Source organism: Rhopalosiphum maidis, chromosome 1 (genome assembly GCF_003676215.2).
Source record: "Rhopalosiphum maidis isolate BTI-1 chromosome 1, ASM367621v3, whole genome shotgun sequence".
In the NCBI taxonomy this organism is placed as follows: Eukaryota; Metazoa; Arthropoda; class Insecta; order Hemiptera; family Aphididae; genus Rhopalosiphum; species Rhopalosiphum maidis.
The window spans coordinates 86,084,341-86,100,095 of NC_040877.1; the positions used below are offsets into that span (position 1 = coordinate 86,084,341).

The 15,755-nt window shown below is 28.8% G+C and overlaps 2 protein-coding genes across 2 annotated transcripts; one reads left to right on the forward strand and one right to left on the reverse strand.

Moving 5' to 3' along the window:
* Window positions 1–578: 578 nt before the first annotated feature.
* LOC113555864 (T-complex protein 1 subunit beta-like) lies at window positions 579–4,517 on the forward strand. Its single transcript, XM_026960443.1, has 6 exons — window positions 579–760; window positions 879–1,194; window positions 1,777–2,109; window positions 2,170–2,398; window positions 3,600–4,156; window positions 4,217–4,517. Exons 1-6 carry the CDS (start codon window positions 758–760, stop codon window positions 4,387–4,389), a joined length of 1,611 nt encoding a protein of 536 aa, XP_026816244.1. The 5' UTR covers window positions 579–757; the 3' UTR covers window positions 4,390–4,517.
* A 140-nt stretch (window positions 4,518–4,657) lies between these two features.
* On the reverse strand, window positions 4,658–15,501 carry LOC113558546 (forkhead box protein O1-like). The gene is made up of 4 exons (XM_026964036.2): window positions 14,754–15,501; window positions 13,417–13,567; window positions 5,707–6,014; window positions 4,658–5,047 (listed from the first exon to the last, which is right to left on the reverse strand). The coding sequence occupies exons 1-4, from the start codon at window positions 15,499–15,501 to the stop codon at window positions 4,908–4,910; spliced, it is 1,347 nt and encodes a 448-aa protein (XP_026819837.1). The 3' UTR covers window positions 4,658–4,907.
* Window positions 15,502–15,755: the final 254 nt, after the last annotated feature.

Below are 15,755 nucleotides of genomic sequence, written 5' to 3' on the forward strand. Positions count from 1 at the left end.
CTATTTAGTCAAATTTTAAGGAAGAGACATATGCGTTTACAAATTTGTACGTTCCTACGAGCCACGAGGGAACTAATTTTTTTGTTGGATTTTTTTAAACAAGGTATATTATTGGTTTTAATTGCTAAAAAAATTTGACATCAAAACCAATTATTAACGGACGTGTTTGTCTAGCAATTAAAATTCCATAGGAATCGTAATAGTTTTTTTTTTCACGTATAGAATTTTTTTGAAACATTGGTAGTGATGCGATAGTAGAAAAGTCTATATGTGCAATGTATGCTTAGATGATGGTCAGTCACCAGTTATCATAGACGGTCGCTATAATATCATATAAAATAGAACAGATAAAATTACCAACAAATATGAAGAAATCTAATTTAGATCTTATCTTCGAATCGGTCAAATCGTAGTCTCCGGAAGCCAATATGTATATTAATTTAAAAAATGGCGCGTTTTGTTTTCAAATTTCCCGGTACTATACATTGCTATGTTAAGTTGGTATCCGTGACCATCTACAATCTTTGATAATGATGCAGTGATAAACTAAAGCTAAACCAACCAAATGCAGTAAACCACCCACCACCGGTCGACCATACATTATTACAATTTGTAATACCTCGTTGTGATTTTGTATATTAGTGAACAATTATTAAAGTACTGAGTTTTTGATATTTTTCTAAAATCAAAATAGCCGTTATTCCGGCATAGTTTCTATTCGTTGTATAGTATTAACATTATTCTACAGATCGCCAAAATGGTAAGTAACAATGTTTATTGTTTCGTGTGTTCACTTAACCTACCAAAACTAGTGTTTTATGTAGGCGTTTTTTTAAGAGTACTTAGTAATATTATTTGGTTATTTTCTTCCAATAAAGGTTTCTTTAAATCCAGTACGTATTCTAAAAAATCAAGCTGAAGAAGACAAAGGTGAAAATGCACGCTTGTCCAGTTTTATTGGAGCCATCGCCATTGGTGATTTGGTCAAAAGCACATTGGGTCCAAAAGGAATGGACAAGATACTCATATCAGCCGGCCGCGGAGGAATGGATGCCAAAGTTGAAGTCACCAACGATGGTGCAACAATTTTGAAAAATATTGGAGTTGATAATCCAGCTGCTAAAATATTAGTTGATATGTCTAAGGTTCAAGATGGCGAGGTCGGAGACGGTACCACATCTGTTACTGTTCTAGGTAATATAATTTATATTTTTTATATTTATGATTTAATTCATAAATTTATGTATAATTGAATGAATCTTTAATGTTAACAAAACTTGTTGTTAGGTATTTGAATACTTAAATATAAAAAATTGATTATGAATTTAATTTACGAATAACATATGATGTTTCAACTTCTGTTTTATAATATTTAGAGTCTTACTTTCTTGTCAAAACTATTAATTTTTTATCTCAATAGCTGAAAATAATAATTAATATATAATTAACTGATAATTGATAAATTTTAAGGCTGTCTAATGTGTTAGTTATTTTAGGGCTGTATGTAATTCTTTTTAAAAATTATAATTCATTAATAACAATTAAATTTACATTTTGCAATATGTTTATAAATTTATAAGATTATAAAAATATAAATTATTAACTACCTAATTTATGACAAGTTTTGTTGCTTGAATTAAAAAACATTTAACTTCATAAGTCTTTAAGACTATATTATACATTAGGTACATTTTTGTATTCCTCCTTATTTTTTTTTTATTCAAGTCCTACTTGTAATAATTTAATTATAAGACTGATGTTATATCCTTTGTTTAGCTGCTGAATTATTACGAGAAGCAGAAAAATTGGTTGATCAAAAAATTCACCCTCAAGTAATTATATCCGGATGGAGAAAAGCTACAACCATTGCACATGAAGCTTTACAAGCTTCTACAATGGACAATAGTAAAAATGATGCTAAATTCCGTGAAGATTTACTGAATATTGCTCGTACAACTTTAAGTTCAAAAATTTTATCTCAGCATAAAGAACATTTCGCTAAATTGTCTGTTGATGCAATTTTGCGTCTAAAAGGTTCTGGTAATTTATCAGCCATACAGATTATTAAGCTGAAAGGTGGATGTTTAGAAGATTCATTTTTAGATGAAGGTAAGTACAAACATAATTGAATAAAACATAATAATTATTAATTGACTTTAATTTAAATAGGTTTTCTTCTTGACAAAAAACCGGGCCAACATCAGCCTAAACGTATTGAAAATGCACGTATACTTATTGCCAATACTCCTATGGATACTGATAAAATTAAAGTATTTGGTTCTCGTATTAAAGTTGATTCTATGGCCAAAGTGGCTGAGCTTGAATTAGCAGAAAAAGAAAAAATGAAAGATAAAATAGGAAAAATACTTTCTCATGAATGTAATGTTTTCATTAACAGGTAATATAAAATTGTCTTATAATATAATAATAATGCAGCTATGATTTTTTTTCACGGAATAAATTAATTGTGGAAAAATAATTCTATATGATAACTGTATTTTATACTGTGCTCTGCTAAGCCCCAACACTCTGCAAAAGAAGTTTAGGCGCTCTTGGTCACATCTATATAAATAAAATTCAAATATTATTAAATTGATATTCAATATTATTTAAAAACTTGTAAACGTTTAAACTATTAATAAACCTGCGTATTTTGTGTCATATTTAAAAATAAGATTAGATACTACAAGTTTGGTTTTTTTTTTGTTCATTTTACATGTATGATAATTTTGTTAACTTATCTACAATTTACAAAGTTCTAATAATTTTTCAGTTATTACTCATTGGATATCGCTGACATAATTATTATTTATGTTTATTTATTTTGTATTATTATGTGTATACTATTTTAAAAATTAAAAAGTTATTCATTACCAATTTACATAATTTTTATGAATTATTGTCTCAAATTAACTTTCTTGATTTTTGGGGCTCTGAAAAAATATTTGTATGCAAGAGTTCTGTAAGGTTAGGTTGGTATTTTTTTGATTGTTTGATAATTACTTAATATAGTATTCCTCAATGGAGTAAGAAAAATTCATAAAATAACTTAGGAACTGCTACACCAACATTTGTTTTTTCTGTCTATCTCCCACATAATATAGAAACAAAGATACTCCGTATTTCCATGATTACAACTCTGCTTCAGTTTAGGACAAAAGCATCTATTACGTAAATAATAAAAAAAACTATTTCCTATGCATTGACCGGATAGATTTTTAATATTTTTATAAATATAAGCATGTTTTAATTTAAAATAATTTCAATTATTTTTAATTATTAATAATTTATTCAAAATTGTAAATATTTAAAAACCTATATGGTCAATGCACAGGATATACTTTTTTTTATAAAATATATAATTGGTGCTTTTGCTCTAAATTGAATCAAAAAGTCGTAATCGTGGAAATACGGAGTATCTTTGTTCCTATATTATGTGGGAGATAGACGGAGAAAAAAAATGCTGGAGTAGTGGCCCCTTAAAGTATTTTGAAAATAGACTGGTAAATAACCTTTTACGTGTAAAAATGAAATAAAACTAAAGTCTTCAATTCTAAGTTTTAATTTATAAGTTAGGTTAATTTATTGTTTTATTTCAGACAATTGATCTACAACTATCCTGAACAACTTTTTGCTGATGCTGGTATTATGGCTATTGAACATGCTGATTTTGATGGTATTGAACGATTAGCCTTAGTAACTGGTGGTGAGATTCTGTCAACATTCGATTCTCCTGCAATAGCCAAGTTGGGTACATGTAAACTTATCGAAGAAACAATGATTGGAGAAAGCACATTGTTACGTTTCTCTGGCGTAGCTCTTGGTGAAGCATGCACCATCGTAATTCGTGGTGCGACCGAACAAATTATTGATGAAGCTGACCGTTCTTTGCATGATGCCTTATGTGTATTATCATCCACTGTGAGAGAGCCAACCATTGTGTATGGTGGTGGTTGCAGTGAAATGCTAATGGCAAATGCAGTAAGTGCTGTAGCTGCTAAGACACCTGGAAAAGAAGCAGTAGCCATGGAGGCATTTTCACGGGCTTTACAATCTTTGCCCACCACTATTGCCGATAATGCTGGTTTAGATTCTGCACAGCTTGTCAATGAATTGAGAGCTAATCATGCTCTTGGAAAGACTACAATGGGTCTTGGTAAGTTATCTTATGATATTTAATTTTCTAGTATTATATTATGTTAAACGTTTTTTTTAGATATGGAGAAAGGCACTTTAGGATGTATGCGAGAAATTGGAATAACTGAGTCCTTTGTTGTCAAAAGACAAGTACTAGTGTCTGCAGCTGAGGCTGCTGAAATGATTTTACGTGTTGATTGTATCATTAAAGCTGCACCAAGACAACGAGTTGAAGATCGTGGTCACTGTTAATTTCTAACTATCTTAAATTTATTTAATAATATTCATAACAAACTAACTCCAAACACATCAGGTTGTTTTAATTCACATGTTTTTTATATACATTTTTTTTTTATAATATATAAAAATATGAAATACTATTTACGAGATATTAATTTAAACATCTTAGTATCTATTTAAAAAAAAAAAAAAATGCTTTTCAATAATTATATTTAAATCTATTCAATAATAAGTGTATTTTGCTATATATATAAAAAAAAAAAAAAAAAAGTAAGCAAGTTATTTGAAATAATAAATAATTGACTAGAATCAGGATGATCAAAAATGTTTTTACATTATAATGGTAACAAAAAAAAAGCTTCATAAACGCAAACTGAACAAATTCGAGTGTCTGGATTGATGGAATTAATCAATCGTGTAGTAAAATTAGTTTTATAAAAAGGTCACCTGTTGGTCAGTCTTAAATATATATATATATATATGTAAAAAATTTGGAATTTTTGAAACCAAGATAGTTTGAGCTGGAAGATTTATAAATTGTAATATTGAAAGTCAATGGACTCCTCCAACAGGTTTTCACTGTATGAATGAAAATCATTATTTGATAAACTGATTTGTTCGTTTACGTACTTTGATGGACTGGAAATCAAAAACGAATTGGTATATATTTCTGAAACAAAAACAAAAATGTATAAAATTGACTTTTATTCTTTACTACAACATAATAAAATAAAATAAAATTGTAATTAAATAACAAATACATTAAAAAACAATAACATAATTATTTTTACTTTGGTGTCAACATCAATTTTAAAATGATAACCACAAACTATGTACTTGAAATCTTAAACATTTGAAACTTCATGAAATTACTATAATATTCTTAGAAGTAAGTTGTTTTGTATAAACATAATTCCTAAACTATGTTTTATAACTAAAACATTTTATCCAAATGAAAAATATATATATTGCTATTTGCTAAGTAAATAAACAAATAATTTGCTTCAGTTATAATTTTTAAAAAATAAGTTATGACTGAATGAACTTATTAGGAATAATTGAATATTATTAGTTAATAAAGACAATACAAATTATACATAACGTATTAATTTTGTGTTAATTATTTTGTATTTTAATACGTACTATACATTTAAAATATAGTAGATCTGTTTAAAAATAAATTAAATAAAATGCCAACAAAATATTGTACTGTACAAAGTGGCACTTATACACATTTTGATTTTAACTTAATCGAGTGTTAAGATTAATATTTATTAAATAATATTTAGTTATACAATTTGTTCGTTGACTAGACACCAAAAAACATACCATTCTCTAATTCTGTGTTGATATTTTGAATCATTTTTACATCTTCCAAACTATCTCGTTGTAACTCCCCTTCTAAATATTTGCAAGCTTGTTCTAATTCTGATGACTCTTGTGGCGAAGATGTGTCGTCTTCAGTAGCCATGGAATATTCTCGTTGGCCCAAACTCTCTTCAATGTTGCACAGCCGCCAATAATGTCCAGCGCCTTGAGATTTTCTACCTTTTCTGAAATTAGGATTAATGGACAAATTGTGACGCACAGAATTTTTCCAACGTTCATCGTCTTCGCGGAAATACGGAAAATGACTTCTGCAAAATAAATATATATTTTAAAACCATAATAATATTTAAAATATGTATAGTTATTTTGTTTTGATTATTCTTAACTTAAGTTTGAAGATGATTTTATAAAGAACCTAAAATTTATCTATTACCTAACTATTTTCTAAAATATTTCTTTAAAAAAAACACTTATATTTTAATATATTAAAACCCAGATTTATGTAAACAAGTATGTTTGTGTAAAAGTAATAGGAATTAATATGTTATTAAAATACAAAATAGGTATAAATTATTTTTCTACTGGCATGAATGTAGATATGTAGATTTGAATGTATAACTTGTTACTTAATATTAGTATTTTAAGTATTTAATTTATTTCAAATATTTTTTAATATAATAATATAGGTAGGTACCTACTAGTCACTTAGGTATCTATCACACTATACACGATACTACATTAATAACTTCAAACTTCAAACTTGAACAATGAACTTTCCATAGTCAAATGTTAAATACTTAAATAATACGAGTAGATACCTATACTTACTAATTACTACCAACAAACTATTTGATTATCTTCTAGTCAACCGCAAAAAAAATGTTCTACGATTATAATATGCGTCTAAGCAGTCTATCCAGTGATTTTAATTCGGTGCTATAATATAATAATAGGTATAGGTACAATCATGATCGTTTATGTCTGTAGTTGCCTACGCTAAGACAGGAATACAACAATGTCGTTTAAAACTTCGTGAAATAGGCGTCATAGCGTACTAATAATGATTAGAAAATATTAAAAAGTAGTTTCTAAATAATCATCATACATTTTAGTACCTAATATCTATTTCATTTAAACAGTTATAGTTGCATATCTATTGACGAATAATATTTGAAATAAAATAACCGGATAACTTGCTCTGATGTGACTGTGTAATACTGTAATAAGTTTCGATTATATATACTTACCTATCACGGTACACAGACCGTTTGAGTGTTATGCGTCAATACTCAAGAGTTTGTGGCAATTATAAAGTTAGGATATTTGGTCCCTTTGAATTAATAGCTATAGTGCTATACCATATTAGCATTATATTATAGTTAATTTTTAAACAGTAAAAAATAATTAAATACCTAACCAAAAAATAATAAACTAATATTGAATTAATTTCTAAACATAGTACTATTTCCTTGCTATTTAAATATTAAGTATCTACTGAAGAAATTACTTTAAAAATAATTATAAAAACATTTTTGGATTAAATGACTTATAAATTATAATCAATATAGGTAATGAGAATACAGTCCCCGGTAGCCGTGCACCAAACGTCCTTATAACAAAACGTAATATAGGTAAATTATTTATTTTATATTTTCGGAGTTATTTCTAACATGCATTTTAAATGTGAATTAACTGAACCGTTTTAGATCAACCAAATTGATATTATACTAACCATGACAGCCGTTTACATACATATAACTCAGTGAGTAAGCTAATCCGAATTGAGGTAAAATAGTTATTTAAGTTATGCAAGTATTGCAAGTAGGTAACCGTAGTAATAATAGAGTACCTAGGTTACTGTAATAGATAATACATCAATCACAATACTTAGATGCAATTGGTGTCCTAAGGTATAAACATGATCGTATTATTTTATACGCGTTGCTTATGACACTGGTTTTTGGGTAGAGCCGTAGCGTAGGTACCTAATCGTTAAGATATATTTCCAAAATATGAATATATTATATATTATATTATTATATTATAAATATATTATAGTCACATTATTTATTAATAATTATACATGCACGCATGGGCTTTCGATGAGGGGGCAATACTGGGCATTTTCCCTTACCCTCCCCCTTAACGGCTTAACGTCAAATATAATACATTTTGCAATTGTTAACCATTATTATTAATTAAATAAACTTTTCAATAATATTTTCGCACTTAATAAGGCGTAATGAACATATTAAAATTGAAATGAATATTATATTTTTTGATACTAGTTTATTTAGTTTATTTATACAACTATTAGTCATAACTGATAACTATGCAATACTCGTAACCCGTAAAATAAATGAATTAATGTGGTACAGGTACTAGATACATATGTAAATATTATCACATTATGACGCACATCTATATTTTATTATTAATTACTACAATATAATATCATACGTCCAATATTGACGTGTGGTTGAGAAACCTAGTCAGCGACTAAAGCCAAAGGAGACGAAGAAAAAAATAATGCTACGCTGAATGGTCGGATGATCCTATATTCCTATAAAGAGACTACCTACAGAGAATTTAACAGACAAACAAATTATAAGAAATTTATCAATTATTTCCAAAATGCATTCATTAATGCTTATTTGAAAAGTACAATAATATAATGGGCTGACCTTGTTTCAAAGTTAAAAATGTATAATAAATAAAACGTAAACTAGAAAACGGAATAAAAAAAAGCCTCAATAGTCGCCTTGGAATCTACACGGGTGAAATGAGATTTTACCGACATTTTTCAAAGGTCAATAATAGAAGATCAAAGACTGAAATAGGTAAAGAAGTGTAATGCAATCCATAAATACTCTATACGTAGGCTGTAAAAGCTGAAATAAAAAGAGTATCAGATCAATAATATCGTATTAAAACTTAAAAGTCAATGCTAATATACTGATGTATAATGATAATAATAAATACATGGTATAAATAGCTAAAAAAACAATATAAATATTTTGACAGTTTGATTAAGTATGTAAAGAAAATGCTAATATAAAATATATTTTATTAAAATGTCAACTTCATATACTATGTAGTAGTAGGTACCTAATATAGTATCTATTGTTTTGTACTAATTTCTACTGTTTTCAAATAGCTTTTCCATATCAATGAAAAAAGTAGGAAGTTATCGCTATTGGAGATTTTATTTTTGTAATCTTCCTAGGTAGGTACTAGTTAAATCAAATTTTTCATTAGACGTGGATAATTGAAGTTTTTTCTGCTCCAAAACATAATAATAGACAAAAATAATCACATATAATTTGTAAAACTATCAATATCTACCTACATTCCTCATCTAGAAATTAGAATCTAAAATACAAGTTACTAGTTAGTAGTTAAGTCCCTATTAGGTAATTTAGAATATCTATTCGATTAACCAAAAATTTTCTTATTTATATGTTTAACAAAAATATGATCTATTGGTAGCTATTATATTTAACAGGTATAGGTAGTTAAGTATAAATTTATAGTCATATTAATACAAATATTTGAACAGATAAATGTTAATATTTGTAATCTGATAAATTGTACGATCTACGTCGAATTGTCGAAATTATATTAGAATTACAAATATTATTGGTATGGTCTACTGGTCTCTATTGTTATAGGATAATATCAAACTGCAAGTTTAAAAGGGGACCGTGACTTCGGTAAAGTTAACCTTATTTCTTTAATTTCTATAAGAAACACAAATGGGTGCCTGGTACCAAGGTGGTACGAATACAATAAACGTGTGTAGGGGTGAGTTATTTTCACTCATAGGTAACATACACACGCTATACTCATAAACAAAATCATTTTTTTTATTTCAAAACTGGTCGCATTGAAGAATAAAAAAAAAATCTACATTTGTGGTCAGATATCGTCAGCAATCATATAGTTATTCTATATGAAATATGAATAGTCATGTATCATGTAGATATTATCTTTAGTATGTATGGCATATGCACAAGGCACTAGGGTTTAGAACTTGAAGACACAAAAATGTTTTTATAAAATGCACAAAGAATAATCTATTATCTACAATTAAAAATAAAACACAAAATTACAATTTTACTATAATATAATTATTAAAATAAATTAAGAAACATAATTTAATAAAAATATCTTGTTCATCGATTAAATATTGTATTCAGATTTAAATACCTACTTTTAAACGAAAAATATATAAAAATTAAATTTTAGGTACCTTAAAGTTAATAATTCGCATGTGAAAATGGAAGACTTTAAACACACTGTTTAGCACTCTAATATATAAAAACTATTATACAATTTCCATTGACATAAGTCAGTGATTAATTATCTCACAAGTTTGTAAATACAATTTATCTATAACGGAGTTTTCTTTTGGTATAAAACAACTAACAAGTAAAATAATATTGTTTGAATCTTGAATGACTTGTATAAAAGTTGAAGGTAGGTATGCTTTTTATGACCAATTAAGGAAAAAAAGAAATTTAATGGTTAGGTAATCAAATGTATACAAAATCAGAAAAATTATTTTATCATTTCGATTTCCATATAAATTTAAGTTATATATTTTATATTTAAGGTGGGTATTGAATATATCTAAAAATTAACGAAAATGCAATATATTTTATAAGAATGACCGTAAAATACAAAATTTCCTAAAATTACAAGTTAAAGCAAAAGTTTTGGATACCATTATATTCTATATTTCATATTTTCATGAATCGAATTTCTGTGAAGATGGACAATGAACATTAACTATAAAGTATTATTATGGAACATAATAAAATCAAATGCAATTACAACAAGTTCTGGACTCTAAATATAATTGATTTTATGTATTTATTAGTGTATGAAATTTTAAAATATAGTATAATGCATTCTTAGGATATAATTTTAGATAAAATGGATAGAAAATAATAGATATATTTAGTTACTATTATACTCGTAACTGATTAGATTACGACTTACAAATAGTCACGACACAAGTTTTTTTTTCAATATCTTTGGGGTATTGCCAGTAATTGGTTGAAATAAAAATTTTGTGAAAATGTATAATATATAATGTAAATTTGTACCTAAGCTTGGATGTAAGGTGAATAAGATTTAATTTGAATGATAAAATGGTGCATTTCGTATCATTCGCAATGGTCAGAAGATTTTGTTTTGGTTTATTTTTATATTTTAAGTTTGACACCCTCAAATTTGTATGTTGTAAATTCAAATATATAGGCTATATAAGATTCGGAAGTAGTTTGCAAAGAGTATTAGTTTAGATTTTTAATGAGAAAAAGTCTAAATATAGGTGGTAATTTAATTTAATTTGTGTATAGTTTATGTGGCGTGTCATTATGTTATTATTTAGTAAAAGTTTACTCCAAAGTATTTGTTGTGAATTTTTATTTTTAAATATAACAAAATGCATTTAAATCTAAATTGTATGGAAAAATATTTTTTTAAATAAGTGCAATCAAACCTTGCAGTAAAAATCCATCGATGTATGTGGTTATTTTTACACTATATATAATATAATATACCAACCTAATAATACATATTAGATATATATAGGCTTTAAACGATATAATTTAAATAAAATTATAATCGTCATTATTGTGTATAATATCATCTATATATATCAGGGTGAGAATAGGTAAAAAGTTTCACGGCCGGTTGATTACGGAAGCAAATAGACAGAAACCATTATTAACCCTTATAACCCCCTTATCCAAAACAGTTTTACACAGGAAACACTAACACGTGGCAAGGGAAATTTATAGACAGGTGAAGTGAAACTAAAGGAGAAGTATTTTTTGCTAATATTAACTTGAGGGTGTGGGTCATGGGAAATTATAATTTATAATAATCGATTTAAATATCTAAATAATATACTCGAATTTTACTCGTCGTATTAAAATACAATATAATATAATATAATATAATATATATTTATTATTTAGTATATGTTAATATATTATCATATAATAATTTAAAAGTAAGTACATAACTTATTATAGCGATTAGCAGTACCGAATTAACTGTTATAGATACTATAGCTCTAAATGTCGGGTGACATGTTGTTCAAAGGTGCCAGATAGCATTTTTTTTTTATCTAACCTTAATCAAAACATAAACATTTTTATTTTTTTGGTTAATCATTTAATAATAAGTTAGTTATCGAGTAACATCAATGTGACTAGTTAATTCGGTATGTATGCACACAAATACACAATAGTATAGATAATCATTAATCGATATTATCAATAATATTTTAATTTTTGATTTATATTCACGAAAAATTAGGATAGTAAAATGTAGATAAAGTCATTGTCTTTACACGTATTTTTGTTTAATCCTACCCAGAGCAATAGCCATAGTGTCAAATATAGCTGATTAGATAAAACAACAAAAAAGTAAATTTTATTCTACGATTATTCAACATGTCAAAATCAATGATATATAATAACGTCTATTTTATTTACACTAAAATATACTTTTGGAATTTAAATTTATAAAATTAATAATATACACGATACACCATCAGTTTGAAATTTGAATAGTCATTCAGCCACATATTGCAACATATTGAAATTTTATTATTATTTAGTATTTTATATATTAATAGGTAATAGGTATACCTATAGGTATTTTACAAGCTAGAAATAATGCTATTTCATTTAAACATTTGGAGTTATAACTTATAAAACTTTAAAAAAAATTTGTTTACTATAAGTAAATTGCATTTATTAAAAATTAAAAAAATTAATTTTTTGATTATTTTTACCTAGACCCACTGCATATAAGACTTAGAAATTTAAAATATTATTATTTATTATTTTATAAATTAAAATATATTGTCATACTCTTGGGTGCTATACTTTGTAGTTTAAACCTCATTTTTATTTTAAGTATTTTAACCTTGCAGGCACACAGCCCTAAATGCACTTGTCTATCGTATGCATATTACGTACCTTCATATTTGTTCTCATAATGTCACGCGATACATAAACAGCGATTCCTCGCCACTGAACCGTAAAATTGGTGTTAGCACGCTCGAGAGACGTTATTGTAAATATACGGGTGTGGGAGTTTTAACTGTTGTGGTTGTCAATTGATGACTACGCAATGCAAGTAAAATATTTACATAATAAACACGTGGGACAATATTGAACATAAATATTGTGGTGAAGACATGTTAACATGAATGAAAAGAGTTTACTTTTTATAATCACTGCAGAATGCAGATCACACAATGATTTAATAATATATATAGATATCTAATTAATATGTTGATATTTTATTATATTATTATTATGTAATATGTTATAAGACAGGGGTTGAGTATTCTATATTTCTATGGGTATTATATTGAAATTATATTTACATAATTTTAATGATTTTTTATCAAGAGTGTCCGAGTGTACTTATTATGTTAAATTTACACTAAACAGTCGGCTGTTTCCAATATACCTACTGAAGTGCTGAGTGCTTACATGTTGTGCAACAGTAGGTAACGATTTAAAAAAAAGAAAATTCAAGGATATTTTACATTTTAATTAAGTTAATTTGACATATAAAATTATTATCAATAAATTATAAATTGTCAAATGATTAGGAATTATGATATTTAATTTAACATTTATCTTATCGATAGTATAAAATACAATTATTTATACTTACGATATCCATTGATAGATTTCTGCTACTGGTAGTTCTTTTTTTTCTATTAAGGCTTGATGAATCATTTCTGTGTAGGTGTATCCAGGTTTGTTGGCTTTATCTAACCTCGAAGGTGGCATTCTATATGGTTTTCGGCTTATTTTGGACGAAGCTAAAACAATTTGATTAAATATGAACTTAATATTTATACTTGATTTTCAAATAATATTATTTTAATGCAGCGGTTCTCAAACTTTTTTTTTACGTACCATTTAGGTATATTATCTATCAGTCGCGTACCACTAATGACTAAAAATTGAACGATCCAAAATCCAAATTGTACAGTTAAATACATTTTTTTTAAATAATAAGGCAGTAAAATACAACAACTACAGTATAATTATTTTTTATTTATTAGTTTTTTAAAATAATATATGAATGATATAATATTGAATGAGTTTATTATTCAAAAACGCCCCCCCCCCCCGCCTACCACCATGTAGTTTTTCGCGAACCACTAGTAGTACGCGTATCACAGTTTGAGAACCGCTGTTTTAATGAACTACTATAAGATATTTTTCTTTTAAGGTAAGTATAAATAATATTATAGACTATAGTATTAATAATCTTGTAAGAGTAAACTATATATATAACCATAATTAGAGAATAAGAATTATATAGTCTAGGTATTTATTCTGATAACCTATAATATTAATGATTTACTAAATCTCATGTTAATGGTTTATGCATAACCATTAACATGAGATTTAAATTAAAAAATGTGATTAACCATTGAAAAAATAATCATAGTTAAAACTTTAAAGGTGATGGCGTGGAATATACATATCTATAGCATCTCTTAAAATTCACGAAATACGATGATATAGAACAGTCTAGAAAGTCATAATTAGGGGCTAAAACGCCTAAAACTAAATTATCATTTACCAACTAAACACTTTCTAAAATTTCATACATTAAAAAATAAAAAGATATGTATTGTTACATACAAATAAGAGAAAACGGAAGGAATTTGAAGTTTTACTGTAGTGGATTTGTGATAATAATCTAATAGGTAAATTTTTGATTATTTATTTAAAAATATAACATATTAAGCAATACTTTCCTGGAAATATGGTATAAACAAATTAATGGGTGATCGAGTAGGAGTAGTCATACATAAATGCACCACCAGAAAAAAATTTGGCCCGATATTGTCCCTCCAATAAAAAATATCTGGCGCCGCCACTGATAATAATAATATTAGTACGATTTTGGGACACCTATATAGACGCACAATTTTCACCCTGAATGTTATATTTTGTATTTTCGGTCACATGTCCGGTAAAAAATATACTCACGTTTCTGATCTAATTTGGTGGATTTTTTTTTCTGTTTCAGCGTCTCTGGCTCCGGCCATTCGGTGTCCATGACATTAACTCCTGGACCAGCACCATTTCCACCGGTGGCGGTACCGCCGTTACAGGTGGGTTCGAATATGGACGCCACCTGAAAGTTGACCAGCCAACTCAAGTCGCCGGGCTTGTTGCCGTTTTGGTTTTGCGGTTCGGCGGCCGACACGGTCTTGGCGGGCGGCTGCAGCGACGATTGTGCTGGCGGTGGCAGGTGCTGTAACGGGCGTCTTTGCTGCAGCGTATTGCCCGCGCCGGACGCCGACTGCACGTGATGATGCGACGGCGGCGGCGGCGGCGGCGGTGGCTGCGACTGCGGCTGATTGTAACGTTCCACAGGCCGTAACCACATGGACATCTGCGACGGCGGTGACGGCGACGGTTGCATCTCTTCGAACACCAGCGGCGTGAACACGTCGGAAGGCTCGTAGCGGGCGTGCACCGCGGCGGACGCGGTCGGCGGCGATACCCAGGCGGTGGACGGCCAACAGTCGGCGGCGACTGCGGACGAGTCTTCGCAGATTCCTCCGCCGCCGCCACCGCCGCCGTCCAGCAGATTGTTCTCGCGTTCCAGCTTGTACACGTGCGGCGGTCTGGCGCACGACAGGTACCTCTTGGACAACACCAACGAACACAGTCCGTCCGACAGCGGGCTGGGCTGAGTGACCGCGGTTGACGAAGACGACGACAACGACATGGGTGGTCGATCGGTGCGTAGCGCTAGACGGCGGTCGGTGCGGAAATGCCGTGCGCACGGGTAGTTCCGCGCATAGACGAGTTGTACAATATTATAATGTGTTCCGCGGCCGATGATGATGATTGTGATAATAATAGTAAAACAACGAGTCGTGTAATTTGTTTATGTGAAATTGCCGTGCGCGACCCTTTCGGAGGGTGGGGCGCCCATCGGTGGACGGCCGCAGGGAGCATGTAGCTTCTCGCGTCGGCCAA

Coding starts and splice junctions, on each gene's coding strand:
- LOC113555864 (XM_026960443.1), top strand. Junction 1,195..1,776: donor CACATCTGTTACTGTTCTAG/GTAATATAATTT, acceptor TCCTTTGTTTAG/CTGCTGAATTATTACGAGAA. Junction 2,399..3,599: donor TGTAATGTTTTCATTAACAG/GTAATATAAAAT, acceptor GTTTTATTTCAG/ACAATTGATCTACAACTATC.
- LOC113558546 (XM_026964036.2), bottom strand. CDS start 15,501: ATGTCGTTGTCGTCGTCTTCGTCAACCGCGGTCACTCAGCCCAGCCCG. Junction 13,568..14,753: donor CACCAAATTAGATCAGAAAC/GTGAGTATATTT, acceptor AAATTGTTTTAG/CTTCGTCCAAAATAAGCCGA. Junction 5,048..5,706: donor CAACACAGAATTAGAGAATG/GTATGTTTTTTG, acceptor TTTTTGTTTCAG/AAATATATACCAATTCGTTT.